Source organism: Erpetoichthys calabaricus, chromosome 12 (genome assembly GCF_900747795.2).
Source record: "Erpetoichthys calabaricus chromosome 12, fErpCal1.3, whole genome shotgun sequence".
Lineage (NCBI taxonomy): Eukaryota > Metazoa > Chordata > Cladistia > Polypteriformes > Polypteridae > Erpetoichthys > Erpetoichthys calabaricus.
In genome coordinates this window covers 35,930,155-35,951,097 of record NC_041405.2, presented here as the reverse complement: position 1 = coordinate 35,951,097, position 20,943 = coordinate 35,930,155, and the positions used below count along the sequence as shown (strand labels likewise).

The window sequence follows — 20,943 nt, the reverse complement described above, 5'->3', positions numbered from 1 at the left end:
TCACAATAATTTCTCCTCCACTCCTCCCAGCAAGCTCTGTCCAACTCCTCCTGACTCCGGCTCGCTTGCTGGGTCTTCAGCAGTCCTTTATATAGCCCTTGACCCAGAAGTGCTTGAGTTCTTCCACTCACGTGACTTGTTAGCACTTCCAGGTCAGATGGAGAATTGGATTTTCTTCATCCCAGAAGTACTTCGGGACTCCTGTCCTCGTGACTTGGGATTACTTCCAGGTTATAAATATGGCATTTGTCCTTCTGTTCTTTTACAGCTCCCCCTGGCGGCACCCACAGCACCCAACAGGGCTGTGCAACCGAACACCAAGTACCAGGATGCCCTGTGGGAATCCGGGGCACTGCCAGATCCCAAGGAAGCTGCCATCTAGTGTTTTGGGGGAGGCAGTGTCCTGGAAAAGCTGCCTCCCCCCATCCTTCCATCACAGGAGCGTCCTTGCAGGGATGTGCTGCCACAAGTGCAATTGGATTTCACCAGCAGTGAAATTCTTACTTGCATGTGCTAATCAGCATGGCATTTGGATTTGGATTTGTGATTGTTAGTTTTATTCCTTTTAGAGCCCATTCATGTGTGCTAATTTACTCCTTAGTCTTGATTTTGACTAATTTAATATTTGTATTGCCATAATTGTGCCATTCATCCACTGCCGTTTTGCAGACCATTTCTGATTGAGGGTGCTGCTATTTCAGGTGTTTTTGCATTACCTCTGCCATGCAGTTTATATTTTAAACAACTTATTGTTGCCATGAGTCTGCCTGGTACTTAACATGCAGCATTCATCACAGCGTCACTATTTCAAAGGAGAGTGTGCTAAGCAATATCATCCGTGTTTCTGGATTTTCTAAAAAAAACTGTTGAGTGCTTTTATTTATTTGATTCAAGATTCAAGAGTTTTATTTGTCACACACACAGATACACAGGCATAATGTGCAGTGAAATGAAAATTGAATCAGCTTAGGGAGCTAGGACTTTGTGTATGTTTCAAGTTTGATTTCTCCAAATCCTGCACTTAAGAAAGCATGATTTTAAAAAAGATTTGCATTATTGTCTCCAGTATACATTGTAAACTTTTCAAACTGCTGTTTTTGCTTTTTGTGTCCTTTCTGTGCCCAGTGTTATGTTGTTTCCTGTGTGTTTCCATGTATAAAAACCAATAAATAATTAAAATAAATGCATGTCAAAAATTTGATGAACTGAAAAAACTTTAATACACAACCTACTGTGTTCCTTTCAGAGTGAATGTGGAAGAGATCTCAAAGGCAGTGTGTGTTTTAATATCTGCAAGTATTTTTAAGTCACTTAGTGATAACTTTTCTATATAATAAAATTACTTTGTATTTTTTCTTTTTATTTTACTAAGTCTTTATTTTACTGAAAAAGTAATTTTGTAAACCAATTCTGATTTATAATAATGCTGTAATCAAAAGACTAGAAGCAAGCAGTCATCTGTGTTGAAGCAGTAATATCCAACAGAAATACAGGGCAGTATACCAAAAAAAAATCCCTCCTCTCCTGAAGTGATGCCAATGACAATTACAGAGCTGCAAAATTTAAATCATTTTCCCGCCAGAGCCAGTGGGTGAAGCTCATTTCAGTTTCATTTTCTCTGACGCCCTCTCTGTGTCGGACCATCTCACTCTGTGGTAGACTCAATGGCAGAAACAAGCATCTCACTTTCTCAGGATCAGTTTACCTGTCCAGTGTGTCTGGAAATTGTAGTGGAGCCGGTCACAATCCCTTGTGGACACAACTACTGCATGAGATGCCTCAGTGACTACTGGGATCAGAGCGAAGTCTACAGCTGTCCTCAGTGCAGAGAAACATTCATCTCAAGGCCTGCACTTTGTAGAAATGTCATGCTGGCTGATGTTGCAGAGAAAATAAGGAAGTCAAAACTCCATTTGGCAAAGACAGAATGGCAGACAGAATGTGGAGAGGTACTCTGTGACGAATGTGCAGGCACAAAGAAGAAAGCCATCCAGACGTGTCTGACATGCCTGGCCTCCTACTGTGAGACTCACATCCAGCCTCACTGGCAGTTTGAAACTATGAAGAAACACAAACTGGAAAAGCCAATGGGAAACCTGCACCAGAGGATCTGCTCCAAACACCAGAGGCTTATGGAACTTTTCTGCAAAACTGATCAGAGTTGTATCTGCTCTTTATGTGTAGCAACTAAACACAGAAATCACGACACGGTGACACCTGATATGGAAAGAACAGAGAAACAGGTAAGCAGGGACTTGAGTTTATTGGGTGGTCTTCTACATATACTATGTGAGAGTCATTCTCTCTCCAACAGATATGGCTAGTTCCTGCTTTTATTGAACTCTTTAGAATTCTTGCTTTCATATTTTAACTTCTGATTGTGGAATAAGCATTAAGTAGAATAGTGCATTTTTAGTTACTGTTTTCATTGTTTATATATAGTGCCTTCAGAAAACATCCCCTAATGAGTGCTTTTGTATGCTACTGCTGGAACGCAGAATGCATTAAACTTTGTATTCTGCCTTTACAGAAAAGGCCTGCATGTTTATTTCATTTGTCCTCAGCCTTTCCAGAATGCTTTCAGATGTTGCTTTGTGCTTTAATACAAACTCTGGGCATGCAGATATATGCCCAATTTTAAGGAGTGGCTTCCCTCCAGTCGTCCTCACCAGGAGACTGTGCCAACAAAGCAGTACAGAAAAAATTCTTTTGTTCCTACTTGATTTGTTCTGGTAGCTCCTTTTTCTTCCTATGAACTTGATGGTGCTTGGGAACTCAGCACCCAGTATTTTTTACAGCCATCTCCTCAGTCATGGTTCATGGTTCTACTACAATCCTGCGAGAGCAGCACCTCTACATTCGCAGCTACTCACACCGTGAACCAGGAGGCCTGATATGGACAGCTATGTGATTGCAAAGTCATATCAGCCATTTGAAATTTTTCTGATCATAGTTCATTCATGCTTCAGAATAACCCTTCAATGAAATTTTATTTTGTTTTACGAAAAACTATACATTCTGCTCTCTTTTTGAAAAGTTACAAAATCTCATATAAATATATTTGGCTATCAGTTTGCAGTATAACAAAATAAATGTCTCCATGTGTCCAGCAGGAAAAGTGGTTTAGAAAAGTGAGATGAAATGAGAACTCCATGTTTAATACTTAATAATGACTTTTCTTCTCTAAGGAGTCTACATAATACTGCATTTACTTTGAGCGAGCACTGCCATCTACAGGCCTCTTATTCCTCATTGTTAGCCACCTGAGCTTCTATCCAGCTTTTCAAATTTTCACGCTGTGTAAATTCATTCATATTTGCCACCAAAATGGCGCATTTCTTTGTGGTAATACGAATATGCAAGAACATGATAACAATAAGACATGTCACATCATGAAGGAAAAATCCTATCAGTGTTGGAGAAGAACTGCTTCAAAATGTGGCAGCAAAGAGACAAGAGAGGAATAAATCACAAAATACAAAGAACATCTAACTGATAGATAGATAGATAGATAGATAGATAGATAGATAGATAGATAGATAGATAGATAGATAGATAGATAGATAGATAGATACTTTATTAATCCCAATGGGAAATTCACATATTGAGCTATGTTGTGTTTCATCAATGTTTAATGCAGTATGCTGCTTAACATACTATCTTCCACAATTTAATTTACATTATATATGCATATAATGACTTGAATAAAACCAACCTCTCTCTCTCTCTCTCTATTTATATAAAATCCTAAACCCAAAGGTGCAACGATTTTGTGCAACGATTTTATGTCACTTTTTTGTCATGCTTTAAATTAGGTTTATTTTAAACCTACATACAGAGGTGTGAAAAACTATTTGCCCCCTTCCTGATTTCTTATTCTTTTGCATGTTTGTCACACAAAATGTTTCTGATCATCAAACACATTTAACCATTAGTCAAATATAACACAAGTAAACACAAAATGCAGTTTTTAAATGATGGTTTTTATTATTTAGGGAGAAAAAAAATCCAAACCTACATGGCCCTGTGTGAAAAAGTAATTGCCCCCTTGTTAAAAAATAACCTAACTGTGGTGTATCACACCTGAGTTCAATTTCCGTAGCCACCCCCAGGCCTGATTACTGCCACACCTGTTTCAATCAAGAAATCACTTAAATAGGAGCTGCCTGACACAGAGAAGTAGACCAAGAGCACCTCAAAAGCTAGACATCATGCCAAGATCCAAAGAAATTCAGGAACAAATGAGAACAGAAGTAATTGAGATCTATCAGTCTGGTAAAGGTTATAAAGCCATTTCTAAAGCTTTGGGACTCCACAAATGGCAAAAACATGGAACAGTGGTGAACCTTCCCAGGAGTGGCCGGCTGACCAAAATTACCCCAAGAGCGCAGAGACGACTCATCCGAGAGGTCACAAAAGACCCCAGGACAACGTCTAAAGAACTGCAGGCCTCACTTGCCTCAATTAAGGTCAGTGTTCACGACTCCACCATAAGAAAGAAACTGGGCAAAAACGGCCTGCATGGCAGATGTCCAAGACGCAAACCACTGTTAAGCAAAAAGAACATTAGGGCTCGTCTCAATTTTGCTAAGAAACATCTCAATGATTGCCAAGACTTTTGGGAAAATACCTTGTGGACTGATGAGTCAAAAGTTGAACTTTTTGGAAGGCAAATGTCCCGTTACATCTGGCGTAGAAGGAACACAGCATTTCAGAAAAAGAACATCATACCAACAGTAAAATATGGTGGTGGTAGTGTGATGGTCTGGGGTTGTTTTGCTGCTTCAGGACCTGGAAGGCTTGCTGTGATAGATGGAACCATGAATTCTACTGTCTACCAAAAAATCCTGAAGGAGAATGTCCGGCCATCTGTTCGTCAACTCAAGCTGAAGCGATCTTGGGTGCTGCAACAGGACAATGACCCAAAACACACCAGCAAATCCACCTCTGAATGGCTGAAGAAAAACAAAATGAAGACTTTGGAGTGGCCTAGTCAAAGTCCTGACCTGAATCCAATTGAGATGCTATGGCATGACCTTAAAAAGGCGGTTCATGCTAGAAAACCCTCAAATAAAGCTGAATTACAACAATTTTGCAAAGATGAGTGGGCCAAAATTCCTCCAGAGCGCTGTAAAAGACTCATTGCAAGTTATCGCAAATGCTTGATTGCAGTTATGGCTGCTAAGGGTGGCCCAACCAGTTATTAGGTTCAGGGGGCAATTACTTTTTCACACAGGGCCATGTAGGTTTGGATTTTTTTTTCTCCCTAAATAATAAAAACCACCATTTACAAACTGCATTTTGTGTTTACTTCTGTTATATTTGACTAATGGTTAAATGTGTTTGATGATCAGAAACATTTTGTGTGACAAACATGCAAAAGAATAAGAAATCAGGAAGGGAGCAAATAGTTTTTCACACCACTGTATATATATTTGGTATCACTCTTTTCAGAGTTTATTGAACTTTAATATGATGCTGTTAGATTTTCAGATTCTTATTCCATTTTTAAATTATAAACTAAAAAATATCAGGAACTCATGTCCCGCGAGACAAGACTTTGTGCCAAAGATGTAACCACGCCCGGGGCCGGAAATAAAAGACATAGAGTAGGACAGCTGCTGTACAGGCTTTTAAATGTTCGAAGCTCTGTGCGAGATGCAGATCACGTGGCACGGCAGCAGCAACAAGCCAGCAGCTGATCAAGCAAAGAGGTGGTAAAAAAAAAAAACTATTTGTTTCCCATTTTATCACCGTTTAAGAGGGAGTTTCAGAGGAGCGACCGGTTCTCTATTTTGTAATTATACTGTGCACCAAGCACTACACACACCACACTCATATACTTAATAAACTCTACGATAACCAATACAATCCTCCACTCCCAGACACTTCGCCCTCCTACCTCCCAGCTCAGCTCAGTGTTCTGGGCTTTCCTTAGTCCTTTTATAGCTCCTGACCCGGAAGTGGTTCTAAGCACAACCCACAAGTCCATTTCCTTCCGGGTCAGGGCAAACAGTCCTCTTCTTCATCCCGGGAGCACGTCGCTTCCTCCAGTCACGTGACTGACACGCATTCCCAGGTTATAGGGCATGCAAGAGCCCACTAGCCCCCCTACAGCAACTCCTGGCGGCCCCCAAGGTATCCAGCAGGGCTGTGTCACAACACTACAAAGTCCATGAGGCCCTGCTGGAACTCGGGGCACGAATATGCTGTCCGGAGGGCTCCTCCTAGCGGCCTGGGGGTGAGGGCCGGACTGGAAAGCTGGCAATCCTCCACAATATATATATACATACATACATACATACATACATATATACAGGTATACATATATATTACGTATATATACTTTATGCATATTTTGTGATATGTAGAGGACATCTCTGAGCCTCAACCTGTAGACACAATCACACAGACATAGGTCCCAGGTTCATATAAATGTTTACGTTTAAGAAATACATTACCAAAAGTGCCTTCTTTAATAATAAATTTCCCATATCTTTATTTTTCCTTCTTTCTCTTCCATTTCTCCCAGGCAAGCCTTGTCCCCCTTCTCTCCTGACAACATCTTATTTCTATAGCACATTTTCATACAAATGATCTTGCTAAAATGGCGACACAAGGTGTCAACTGATTTCAATTCTCTCACTGTAGTGAGGTGGCTCCTTATATCCCAGACCTGGGAGTACTTCCAGCACCACAATATTACATAAAGGAAGCACTTCCAGGTCAAACGGAACCCCCTCTGAATAGGAAAACCCATTCTCAGCTGCTGTCCTGGATGCACCCAACAGGACTGTCCAAAGGGACTACAACCCCCAGGTCACAGTGAGGGTGTGCACTTGGGTGATCCAGGCAAGGAATGATGCCACCTAGCTACTTAGGGAAGTATACAGCTTTGAAAGGCAGTCTCCCTATGTCCTGCTATTATATAGTACCATAGAGGAGAAGGAACATAAACCAGCGCAGTCAGGACATACATTCATATGTGTGTGTGTATATACAGTATATATATATATATATATATATATATATATATATATATATATATATATATATATATATATATACAGTAATCCCTCCTCCATCGCGGGGGTTGCGTTCCAGAGCCACCCGCGAAATAAGAAAATCCGCGAAGTAGAAACCATATGTTTATATGGTTATTTTTATATTGTCATGCTTGGGTCACAGATTTGCGCAGAAACACAGGAGGTTGTAGAGAGACAGGAATGTTATTCAAACACTGCAAACAAACATTTGTCCCTTTTTCAAAAGTTTAAACTGTGCTCCATGACAAGACAGAGATGACAGTTCGGTCTCACAATTAAAAGAATGCAAACATATCTTCCTCTTCAAAGGAGTGCTTGTCAGGAGCAGTGACTGTCACAGAGATAGAGAAAAGCAAACAGATCAATAGGGCTGTTTTTCTTTTAAGTATGTGAAGCACCACGGCACAAAGCTGTTGAAGGCGGCAGCTCACACCCCCTCCGTCAGGAGCAGACAAAGTAAGCTGTTGAAGGCGGAAGCTCACACCCCCTCCGTCAGGAGCAGACAAAGTGAGACAGAGTTTGTTTTTCAATCAAAAATCAATAAATGCCCTTCGAGCTTTTAAGTATGCGAAGCTCTGCACAAAAGATCACAACGTGAAGATAATCTTTCAGCATTTTTAGACGAGCGTCCGTATCGTCTAGGTGTGCAAACAGCCCCCCTGCTCAATCCCCCTACGTCAGGATCAGAGAAAGTCAGCGCAAAAGAAAGAGAAAAGTAAGCCGGGTAGCTTCTCAGCTATCTGCCAATAGCGTCCCTTGTATGAAATCAACTGGGCAAACCAACTGAGGAAGCATGTACCAGAAATTAAAAGACCCATTGTCCGCAGAAACCCGCGAAGCAGCGAAAAATCCGCGATATATATTTAAATATGCTTACATATAAAATCCGCGATGGAGTGAAGCCGCGAAAGGCGAAGCGCGATATAGCGAGGGATTACTGTATACTGTATATATATATACAGTAAATATATGTAAACAGGGCATTAATTCCCCCGATTTGCTAGATGGCATCCCCACTGGAGTGCTACAACGCCACGGATTATCACAGGGCTTCATGGTAGTTGGAGTTCGGTGCCTCAGCCCTGTTGGGTTCTTGGGATATTGCCAGGAGATGCTGCAGGGGCTGCAGAGCCCTACTTCACTGGGCTCCCGCTTCACCTGGAGGCGCTTCCGGACCATGTTAACAGGTCACTGGAATTATTTCTGGGTGCAAGAAAAAAGGAGCCAGCTACTACTGCTCCAGGAGCCAGAGTCAGGAGATGTAGGACAGAACTTGCTGGAGGAGAAGTGAAGGCAGACAGAGTAAGAGATGAGGCAAAGTGCTGTGTACTTTCTTATTGTGCTTATTTACCGTACTGTCCATTGGGAAGAGTTTCCCACACATGAATAAAAGCCTATGTGTTGTGCAGGCCATAATATATATAATATATGTGTTGTAAATTTAATTTCTAATAGATGAATGTATCATCTATAAATCTACACTCAATAGCCCATAATGACAAAGTGAAAACATGTTTTTGGAAACCTCTGCAAATTTGTTAAAAATCAAAACTGAAATCTATCATTCTTATAAGTGTTTGGACCCTTTAGCAGCAAATACATCTTCCAGTCTTCTTTGGTAAGTCTGTATGTATTGGTATTTATTGCATGCTTTTTGTGTTTATATTTAAACTTTATATGCTATGTTTATGAGCTTCTGGAATTGGCTTTGACCCTGGTTTTGAGATATTATTTTACTACATTTGTACTTATTGTATAGTATGCTGGGTTCATAAGTGGAAGTGAATTTAAAAAGAACGAATTGAATCACTAACGGTTACATGAGGGTAACATATAAAAACAGATTTTTTGAGCATTCCTTTAAGAGAGAGATTCTTAACCTGGCTTCATTGTGTCAGACACATCTCTTCTCTGTAAGCTGTTGCTTCGATTTGGTGATCAGTTTCGTAATGCTTTAATGATGGAGTTAAATCTGTGTCTGGTCCAGCAGTCATTTATAAACACTGAGCACAAAATAATGTGCTGCTTTGGTAAATTACTTACAAAAGCAGGTGGAGTTAAAGCAGTTCTCCAATTACAGTTTAAATTCACTATTACATGTATAGAGTACAGTGAAATTATCTTACTAACTGGGCACTCATTTCCCCACAGGAACAGATGATGATGACAAAAAGAGAAATCCAAAAGAGACTCCAGCAAAAACAAAAGAAACTGGAAGAGGTCAAAGATTATGTGTGTCTGATTAAGGTGAGCTTTATTAAGAGCAGATGTTATGATAAGAAAAAAACTACCATCATACACTACATGGTTGTAAATGTCAAGGAGAAACAGCAAGCCCAGCAGCTCCTTGGCCTGATTGTAAGATCATGTTGCTCTTGTTATAGGTTTCTTATACCATATAATAGCCAAGTAGGCAGTACCTTGTAAATGAAAATGCATGGTTACCTCTTTGTTTTACTAGCTCTCCTTTCTGTGATTTGGACAATACTGAAAAACGAAACATCCAGTCCCTTTTCTGTATCCACTTTGGTAGTACAGTACAGGTTTGCCAGCACTGCTTGATACTAATGGGCTCCAGGCAGGAGCCAAGTATTCTATATAAATGTAATGAATTATTATTATTATTCCAAATTAAACAAGGACTCAAACACCTAGTCAATGAAGTAAACTGAGTGTCAGACTGTTCTCTCATACGCCATTTTGCTGCTGCTGCATTTGTGTTTTTCATATAAAAGACACAATATTGAGTGCATTTACAAGCATGCGCATAACTGGGATCAGGTGAATAAGGCAGAAGCATGACTTCTTTAAAAATCTGCATTTACATGGGCAAGTAATCTTCTTGAGATCTTTGTCATAATGCTCCAACCTCATTAAACTGAGCTAAAAAGAGGTGAACATTATCCTCGGCAAATATGACAAATACATACAGCAAATACATACGCAGAGTGATGGAGTGTAATGGACATGCGCAAATTACAAACTCCTTAACAGCAACCCATTTAAGTGTTTACATGGACACATAATCAGGTTATTCACCTCTGTTCGTCAGGTTTCTCAGAGGCCAATAACCTGGTTTCACTAAACAGAATAAGGGTTTACTGTACGTGGCATTTTAGAAACCAGGTTTCTTTGAATAACTGGGTTATTGAGGCACATGTAAATGTGCCTAGTGTGACACAGGAAAGTGCTAACTAACTTCAAATTCTTCTTATCAGGAGACCTGAAAAGATTTAATTTTCCATTCTAACAGACCTCTGTAGACAGGGAGGTGCAGCAAATTGAGAAGAGTCTCTCAGATCTGATCTGCTGCCTCAAAGAAACCCTTGGGAATCTGATGAAGAAGATGAGAGAGCAAGAGGAGAGAGAAGTTGCAAAGGCTGAAGAAATTATAGAGAGAATAGAGAAGGACATCCAGGACCTCAAGAGAAGCGACACTGAACTCACTGAACTCTCTGAGACGGATGATGATATCATATTCCTCCAGGTAAGAGTGCATATTCAGAGGACCAATGAGAACTCCTAAAAGTCCTTGGGTTTGCATAGGTCTCTGTCATCAGAAGGTCTTCAAATGCATTCCTCTCTAAAGCCCAATCTCCTCCTCCTCTCTTCTGACGCAGACATTCACATCATTCTGTGTTCCCTCGGGAAGTAGAGAATCCCTCAGCTTTGCTCTCACTGGTCAGTGTTTTACTGAAAACCTGAAAAAAGAGCTGTCATATCTGAAAGAACGGCTGGAGAACTTCAGCTTTCAGGAAATTGTGAAATTCATTCCAGTAGGTAAAGTATGTATTCATCTTAAACTGACTGAGGAAATCCATGTGGTGGGGACATGCCATATATTACATGAAGGAAGTAGAGCTACCTCTTTTCATTTGTCAGTCTATCTATTTTGTCTTTCACTGTGCACATTATATCAACAAGCTCTCTTTTAAGTTTAAAATATTCTTCTTTTTTTATTAAGTGAGAGATGTTCCACTGTCTCCGCTGTTCCAGACAAGACATGAGTTTTTAAGATGTAAGTTATTTTTTACTTGCTTAATTCACACAATTGAAATGAACTTTCTTAAAATTTCTTATTTCTTAGGTAGCATAATGGTTCAGAATCCCTAGCTGGGAACCACCTCTGTGGAGTTTACATGCTCTTCTTATATTCCTAACTAATGGCCAATGTTGACAAGATAGCTCCAGATAACACCACCTGGACTGGATTATGTGGTTTTAATAATGAGTGGACGGATGGATGACTATTCTTGCTTATGAACCTTAGCAGTGGAGCACCCTCTTTGGCAGTAGTACAAATACTCATGTACTGAAAATGGCAATAAGCATGTGACAGGTGCATCCTGTGGCAGAGTCTATGTGAGCCGTGTAATATGAGCGCTATATAGCGCCCGACCCGGCACAGACTCAGGCAGAGGCACATACTTGATTAAAACAGTTTTTATTCTTCTTCAGCCGTGGGGCATGCCTTCCCCATGTCCCACAGGCCCAACACAGTCCCACAAGCACTTAAATTGCACACAAACCACACTTCTTCTCTCCACCTCAGCACCACCACCACCACTCCTCCTCAGGCTTAGTCCTCCCCTCCCGACTCTGGCTCTCTCGAGTGGTGGTGGCTGGCCTTTTTATACCCCACTCAGAAGCGTTACAGGTGCTTGGCCACCTGGTCCTAATTGCCCTTCCGGGTGGGGCTGAAGATATGACCAGCCAGGCTGCTGACTCCATGCAGCTCCCCCTGGCGGCCATCCAAAGCCCCCAACCAGGCTGTGGAGGACTCCATGTCCCATGGAGCCATGCGCCAGGCTGGGGAATCATCATCCACCAGGGAGGCTGCCACCAAGCGTCCCGGGGGAGGTATTGAGCTGCCCGTGGTGGCTCCACCAGAACAGATGCAGCAGAGGCGTCCCTGCCGGGCATGGAACCCGGCTGTCCTTTACAGCCGAAATACTGTTTATAGACTTTTAAATAAGTTCAGTCATTTAGGCAGCATGGTTACGTATTTAGTGACAAAGCTAACTTCACCAAACAGCTTGGCAATAACTTTGGCCTTGCCTCGACCATGCATTGATTACAAAGTGTAAACCTTCATCAAATGACATTTCTATTATGACTGAATTTCAAATTTGGAGTACCAAACCAGCTTCAATTAGGTCACTTTTTGGAGTGTTTCCTTTCATATTTGAATGTAGACCTCTTAATCTTTAAAAAATGTGCCATTTTTAACGGCTTGTATCTTTTTAATGCAAAAGTTTGGATTTGACAGCATTGCTCCGGCAACTCACAGCTCTGGAGCCACAGAGTTTAAATCCTGACTTGCTCACTGTCAGTTTGGAATATGAACATTCTTCCCATGTGATTGTGCATTTTCTCCTGATGCTCCAGTTTCTACCACATTACCAAGTCATGCAGATTGCTTTAAATGGCTGCTCTAAATCAGCTCAGAGTAAGTAAGTGCGTCAGTCAGTGTCCTCTTAAATGGACTGCTGCCTTGTCTTGATCATTTCCTTGGTTGTCCTTGATGCTGCCTGCGTATGCTTTCACTTTACCCTGAAATGGTAAAAGTAGGCATGGGAAATGATTAAATGAATAAATGATTCTTTATTCATATGTAACAATTGCATTTTCTCCCCATAACTACATTACCAAAGGCATGCTGCTGGAAGAGGCTCTGGCGCTTTGCAAGAATTAAATGAATTAAGTAGGTTTGAAAAAGTTGTTGTACCTTTTTATTATAAATGCTTGAATATATTACATTTCTCTAATGGGAAGAGTTTTATTTTGCTGCTGGCCATTAAAATTCCAACACCAAGTAAGACATGAGGTGTCAAAGTGGCATTGAAATGGCAGATTACTTATGATATGTGGCATATTTGATTAGAAGTACAGCTTCATCACACATATGGATCTCTCAATTGTCAACATTTAGTGCATCCACCATGGGCAGAAATAGCCACTTGTACACTGTCATGTACGGAAAGGTATTGACATTGAATGTGTGTTTGTGGAATGACATGCCATGCAGCCTTTATACGTGGCCAAAATCTGTCCATGGTAAACACTGGTGGTCTCTGGCATACCGTTTGTTATCCAACCATCCAATAAAACATTTTACTGTTCAGAGGTTGACGTTTTATGGCTCATGTAAGACTTCAAAAATATTATATTTAATTTAAGAATCAACTTTCAAAGATGTTTCTCCTAAAATTCCTTAGGAAAAAAAGGAGACATGAGATACAACTCAGGTACAAGGAGTCAAAATTGAGATTTTGGTTTGAAAGCATTGTATATTTTGGTAGATCTCTTTCTAGTCTTGTTTTAATCTCTCCCAATGTTTTGTACTGTTTACTTATAATTGGATTGATGTCTTTATCCAAGGTGACTTGCAACATTTGAGATACAATTGGTTTAATTTGTAATTAGAGCACAGGCAGAGATGAAGGGACTTGCTCATGATCACCCAGTGTCAGTACCTGGGTTTGAAGACACAACATCCAAACCACTGTACCATATTGCCTGTCTTGTCTTCCAGAATGAGCATAATCTAATTGGAGCAACTAATAGTATTATTCAGAAGCAAGGTCTACAGTTTTGTAATCATAGTATTTTATTACCCCATACATTACACCATATATTACTAAGCAGTAAATACTTCCAAATTGTAAAAAAATGTCGAAACACTACTTGGAAGACCTGAGACTTTTGTGAACTGAGATATCTGTTGAAAATCAAGAGGAGACCCTTGTGAGAACATGGGGGAATTTTTTCTGAGGTGAAAAATAATAATAATAATAATAATTCATTACATTCTTAAGGGATTTCTCATCTCTACGATGCTTTGTGCCACATGTGGTCAAGTATTGTTCTATTGGAATATGGCACCAGGAAACCTCTGTATATAGGGTACCACCTCAGCCCAATGTGATGTATCCATCATGTATTGCTAGCTGGTCAAGGTGCAGGCAATGCCACTGAGGCGAGAACAGGAGTGGAACCTCACAATGTAACACCACGTTCTGGATCCATATGGTGCTGCAAAATTCATATCTTCAGGAACCTTTTGGTGCACTGCCTCCATATAACTGTTCATCATTTTGCAGTAAATTGAATTGGGGCTCGTTTGAAAACAAAATGTGATGGCCCTCATCTTGTTATTGGTGGTGTTCTTGCCACCACTGCAGGCACAGACACCTGTGGCCAACGATTTAAGAAGTAGCTGGAAATGAGCAAAAAGGCACAGCTCTTGCCAACTGGGTCAAACAGTAAATGCAGACACCCGTTGAAATGTGACAGACCTCAACTCTTGGGCTAGGGTCTGTGATGAGGCTCTTCGCTCCAGCACTGCCATGTGGACAACATGTCTGTTATCTTGTCTGTTTGTGCGATGTGGCACTGCAGACCTCTTTGATGTGTCTGACTCTCCTCTACCAAGGAACATCATACTCTTGTCAGTGTGTTCACATTTCAGCCAACACAAGCATCAATGTCCCAGAAGGATAATCTGCCTCCCCACATTTCCACAATTCTCCCTAGCTCAAAGTCAGAGAGCCCTTGTCCTCTTTGCCAGGACATGTTTGTTCCCTAAGAGTATTTTAACTGCCAGACAAGCACCTTTTATAGCCACTGTGGGGAAGTCCAGGGCTGCGACTCACACACATCATTTGCAGATATGCTGTTCTTGGAATTATTTTCACACTCTACCATCCTTCAAGTTTCAGATCAATACACTTTCTAGTGTGCAATTACAGTATAAGTGCACTGGAAACTTTCACCTCTATTGTTGATTTAACATTAATCAGTCAGTTGTGTTGGCATTTGGGAAATTTAATTAGGAGCCTTTAAAGCTTAAAAAAACAAGCGAAAGACTAAAATATAGTTATTTAGACCATTGTGGTCTGTTTAATTTTTGCTGCACTATAAAATTGGTGCACTGCTGATTTCTTTTTAGGACTTCTGAAATCTAGCTTTTTGTTGTTTATTCTGCCCAATTTCAGGGAAAATTGATTCTTTTACATAATTTAACTTCTTCAGGACAATCAGAGATATAGAGTTTTGAACACATTGCAGAATTTTACTCCATCCATCCACTCACTTCCCCTTTCTCTAAATCTAGTTCAGGGCCATGTTGTGTTAGCCCCTGTGTTAAGTGATGAGCATAAAGACACAGATCCTTTTCATGCATTATCATTTTGTACATGGGAAATTTCTTCTGTGATTACTGTTCTCTTTTTTTCTCTCCTTTTAGACTCTTTCCAACTTACACTTGACCCTAACACAATGAACAAAGAACTATCTCTGTCTGAAAGAAACAGGAAGGTGACACGAGGGAGAAAGATGCAATATGGGGATCACCCTGACAGATTTGAACACTGGCGTCAAGTGCTGTGCAGACAGGGGATAATTGGGATTCGCTGTTATTGGGAAGTAGAGTGGATAGGTAAGGGGGCTTCTATAGGTGTTGCATATAAAGATATGTGCAGGAAAGGAAAAGGTGCAGAGTCTGGCCTTGGAGGTAATGATAAATCCTGGAGTGTTGACTGCTCTACTACCAGGTATTCTGTGTGGCACAGTAACAAGGAGACAGAGATAACTGCCCCACTCTGTCACAGAATAGGAGTGTATCTGGACTGTCCTGCTGGCTGTGTTTCATTTTATATCGTCTCAGAAGACACAATGACCCTCTTGTACAGGTTTAAAGCATCCTTCACTGAGCCTCTCTATCCTGGGTTTGGGATTGGTGTTGATTCCAGTCTAATAATTTGCCATCTCTGACCCATCTAATTAGTCATCACTGTCATTTGCAAACATCCTCGTGTGTCTGAAGGATTTCCCTTATATAAATCAGTTACTTGAGGCTGTGGAGGAATTTGACTTTCAAGGAGATGGTGAGTGTGTGGATGTGAGTTGGTGGGGTGGACATAGAAGTGAAAAAAGAAAGAAATTTGATTCTATATTACTGCTTATCGCCATTATTTTATTTAAACTGTATTTTGGTAGCCTGTGTGCTGGGAGGAAATATGCATTAATCACAAAGCAACTCTAGTTTAGGCCCAGGGCAGCTCTGAACATTTATGAATGCTTGTAATATACATTGTCAAGAAAATTATAAAACAGCTTTATAATTCATTTAAAGGCTTCAGAGAGAGGACATTTTTTGTAACACGGTTTTTTCTTCATGTACATTTTTTTCTTAATTTTCATTTTAATGAAAATCTATACTTTAATCTCCCTCATGTTATTGCCTCTTTCTAAAATTTGCAGCAATGTTTTATTTAAATATAACTTAGTTGCATTTTTAATATAAACTATTCAACCTAAATATCTTAATCAGTAATTGTACTGTAAGTACCATTTTACTATAAATAAATAAAATATGTACCATTATTTACTGTATTATTTGTGTAGTTTATTACATGCATACTGTTCTAGCTAACAAATACTCATCTTATCTAGAATTGTTTCATTGACTTTATGGCGTGTCTGTAACAAGGGCTGCGACTCTTCTGCAATCACTGTACCCGTAATAAGATTATAGATAGATAGATAGATAGATAGATAGATAGATAGATAGATAGATAGATAGATAGATAGATAGATAGATGAAAGGCACTATAGTATAGACAGACAGACAGACAGACAGACAGACAGACAGACAGACAGATAGATAGATAGATAGATAGATAGATAGATAGATAGATAGATAGATAGATAGATAGATAGATAGATAGATAGATAGATGAAAGGCACTATATAATAGTCAGACAGACAGATGAAAGGCATGATAGATAGATAGATAGATAGATAGATAGATAGATAGATAGATAGATAGATAGATAGATAGATAGATAGATAGATAGATAGATAGATAGATAGATAGATAGATAGATTCTCTCATCTCAACTGCAACCCATCTAAACTGCAGACTAATTCAGACTACTTCAAACTAGAACTTGTTACTAGACAATGATGCCCCCTGTCGCCACTGCTATTTGCAATTACCATTGAGCCACTGGCTGTTCACTGTTAAAAAGCTTCTGTCTTGTTCAAACTTGTCCAAAATGTTTCCAGGGCAATATCCAACCTGCAAATGTTGCAATCGAGTTCCAGCCTCACTGGGCCACATGTTCTGGGCACCAAATTAACATAATTCTGGACAAAAATCTTTAAATACTTTTCAAAGAGCCTCAGTGTCACAGTCCCTCCTAATCCACTAACAGCTGTGTTTGGTGGACTCCCATATGGGCTTAAACTGGAGAAGGACAAACAAACTGTAATTGCCTTTAGTTCACTATTGGCACATAGAATTGCTCAAATGGAAGAATCCTAGCCCAACTCTTTAAAATCAGTAGGTAACTGATGTTATACTATTTGAAATTGGAAAAAGTCAAATTCTCACTTAGAGGATCTGTTCAAAACATTTTTAAAAGCTGGCAGGATCTAATCAATAACAGAATAAGCATTTATATTGGAAAAAATATTCTCTTCCCTCTTTTCTACACTTTAAGTTTTACTCTGTTTGTTGGCCTTCCTCTGTTTCTCGAGTGGGGGCTGAATTGAATTTAGTCGTGTTAAGTTTGAGTTGATTGTATGGAATGTTACTTGCTTTTAGTAACATCAATAAAAAAAAAGAAAACGATGAAAGTAAACTGCAGATGTCATTATAGGTTGCCTGAAACTCTATCAGTATGGAGCTTAGGCTCTGTCTCTGACCCCGCCCTTTCTCTGCAGTCCCAGGACCCTCCTACTTGTATCAGTTATGATGAGAGTGCATTTAAGATGTTAGGCTGACTCAAATTTTTCACTATAGCATTGTGCCTCAAAAAGATTTCAGGTGAGGCCTTTCTAGTCTTAATGCTGGATTGCACATGCCAACTCAGTACAGTATTTAAATTCTGCCTTCCCAGGCAAGAATTAGAAAAAAGAGTAAGGCTACACAAGCCAGCAATGCCACCTGTAGCCAAACTGGGGCCTAAGTGGAATTTTCTTCCTGTGGCCTCTCAAATTTCCCAACTTGCCCCACCCTGATTCCACTACAGTAGTGTACCCAAAGGTTTGAAGTGTGCCGCTGTGATCTGTGAGGTTAATCCCATAGTACAAGATTTTACTCAAAATTAAGGTCAGGAATTGACACAACTGAAAATATCTAATCTATGCAGACCAGGGGCCTCATGCATAACGCCGTGCGTAGAATTTGCACTATAACATGACGTAAGCACAAAAACCGCAATGTGCTTATGCACAGAAAAATTCAGATGCAGGAATCTGTGTATTTGCCAACTTCCGCGTTCTTCCACTACATAAATCCCGCTCAGCATGGAAATAAACGCACGTGCACGCGCTTGCTGTCTCGGCCCAACTCCTCCAAGAATTACACCTCTTTGAATATGCAAATCAATATAAATGGCCCTTAAGCCCAGCGTTCTGTGTAAAGGCAATGGCAAGAGTACAGGAAAAAAATAGAAGAATTTCAGCGAATACCAAATGGAGGCAAAGAAAAACGGACTATTTGTTGGTTTAAGCAGTTATATAAGCAACAACAGGAAGTTGATCGAGTGACATAGTGTGTCAGAGAAACTCGAAAGCTCAAGTCGCACAGTGCCCGAAATAAAAAAGTTGTCACATATCAAAGTCGGCGTGAAAAGGCGACTCGTAGCCCAACGTCTAAGTGTCATATGAAAGCTTATTAGGGTACGGTGAAAAAAAAAGGCACACAGTGTGAAAAAAGCACGAAATGTCAACTTTAATCTCGAAATTTCCACTTTAATCACGTAGTTTATTTTGTCATTAAAGTAGAACATCATAAACTTCATCTTAAAATCATTTAATTTACTAGTTTCTGAAATCCCATCGTAACTAAAGTAGCACGTTAAATGCTTTGTTTTGTATTTGATCTTATATGTGCTCTATGTGCCTGAATCACTATGTGCTCTTCCTCCGACAGGACACAGAATTCATTACGTTCGTAATATTACAGCTCTCTGAGTAATTAAAATACTGAGAAGTATATGTGATATCATTTTCATGATGATATGAGTTAAAGCATGTTATTAAACATGGGAACACGGTGGCGCAATGATTGCTCATGTCTTACAGCAAGATGCTTGCTGCGCCATGCACGACCTTCAATGAAATGCTTTATTACAGAAGTACTGTCTTTTTCAAACGTACTAACCCCCAATTCCTGTCCTTACTTTTCTTTCTCCAAATACCCAATTGCCACACAATCAGCTCTGTAATAGACGTTAAGCCATCTGTAAGCTTAGAACGCCGATTCTTCAAAACGTTTAAGGAACATCGAAATATCTTCGTAATGTTTAATTATTCTATCCACCTATCCTTCCAGTGTCGCGCCAGCCACAGCATGAAAACAGTGCGAGGCAGGAACAAACCATGAATGAAGCTCAAGCTCGCTAGTGCTGCGGCACCGTGTAGTTAAAGTTTTATCTGTATAATATAATCAACATATTTTGCTGCATTTCATCTTAATAATGATATCGTCATCATATGTAAATACGCGCTTTATAAAGTGCAATATTATAACTGTATCATAAGTACAATTACCTCACGGTAACTTGCAAGTACAAACAGTTCTACAAGGAGCACTTGAGCCGCCGTCATGGATGTGGATCTAAGAAAGGGTAATCACACAGGAACAGTAGCACTGCTTTGATGCTGGGTGCCACCAGTCTGCAAAACCTAACAGAGAACTTCTGTACGACAGGGTATGAGGAACCGTGGAAAAGTGCGTGGCTTTACGCCAAGTGTAGGTTTTATACATCACGATTTGAACATGGAAACATTCTTACACAACATTTCTGTGCGTACGCACCGTTTATACATGAGGCCCCAGGTGACAGGGAGAACCTGACAGGGAGATGGGAAGTGAAGGCAAGTTTGGAGATGATCAATATGTGGCAAGGGGCTACTGTCTGTTACTTAGAGTTTCCCTGTGAATGATTCCCATGTCTAGCTAATGAATGTTCTTATTTTGAAACCTGCAACTGCACTTACATCACCTACAGATGGATATAAGGCATCATTCCCACTCGTACCTAGGAATTATAACTCCTGCACTCTCTCTCAAAGCAGGTCAGAGCCGACTGCAGGAACCCAACGACTGCATCATGCTTTCGCCAGTAGCTCTCCTTCGACAGTTGTATTATTGTGAGTCTTCAGCCGATGTTAAAAGAAGCTAAGTGTATTCATTCTTTAGTGTTATTTTTTCTTACTTCATCTTAGGATCATTAGAGAAGGATATTTTATTTTACATAAAATATAAAATACATATAGGCATACATACAGACTTTTGGTTTATTGAAAACTGCAGTCTCTAATGAATGGATTTCCAGGGAGCATGCACCCCTTGCTGGATACAATTATTATTCTTTATAACAGGTTTAATCTAATCTATATATATAAAATTCTAAGCCTAAAAGTGCTTTTCAAGCTTTAAAATGTTCAAAGCGCCGTGTTAGATGCAGTTCATGCAGCACGGCAGCAGCAGCAAGCCAGCAGCTGATCGAACAAAGAGGAGGTAAAAAAAAAACTGTATTTGTTTCCCATTGTATCACCGTTTAAGAGAAGGTTTCAGAGGAATGACCGCGTCTCCTTGAGGTGCGTTCAACCCCCTCTTCACAACGCGAGTGGCAGAGACATGAAATGGCTGGTGCGTAGTGCAGGCCGTGGGGGTTGGTGAGTGAAGTGAACAGGGGGAAACCCCCTAGTTTTAACAAAAAATATCTAAATAAAGAAAGAAGCACACTTCACAAATGTAACTTTACATTTTTGATTTATTTACTTTATAAATGAAGGCCTAATTAGTAATAATAGTAATAATGTTCCAGGGTATCAATGTGCTGTTACTCTTTGTTCTTTTTGTCACCAGTATCACTTG

General features: G+C 40.0%; 1 protein-coding gene across 2 annotated transcripts; it reads left to right on the top strand.

The window, feature by feature from the left end:
- The first annotated feature begins 1,511 nt into the window (after nucleotides 1-1,511).
- On the top strand, nucleotides 1,512-16,422 carry LOC114662080 (tripartite motif-containing protein 16-like). Of its 2 annotated transcripts, none has more exons than XR_007936332.1 (6): nucleotides 1,512-2,243; nucleotides 9,198-9,293; nucleotides 10,300-10,533; nucleotides 10,667-10,822; nucleotides 11,011-11,064; nucleotides 15,295-15,375. XR_007936332.1 is itself a non-coding variant. In XM_028815401.2 (6 exons), exons 1-6 carry the CDS (start codon nucleotides 1,665-1,667, stop codon nucleotides 15,819-15,821), a joined length of 1,650 nt encoding a protein of 549 aa, XP_028671234.1. In that variant the 5' UTR covers nucleotides 1,512-1,664; the 3' UTR covers nucleotides 15,822-16,422. The 2 variants fall into 2 exon arrangements, 1 of the variants encoding a protein (XP_028671234.1); XM_028815401.2 differs by having other exon boundaries at nucleotides 10,667-10,826; nucleotides 15,295-16,422.
- Nucleotides 16,423-20,943: the final 4,521 nt, after the last annotated feature.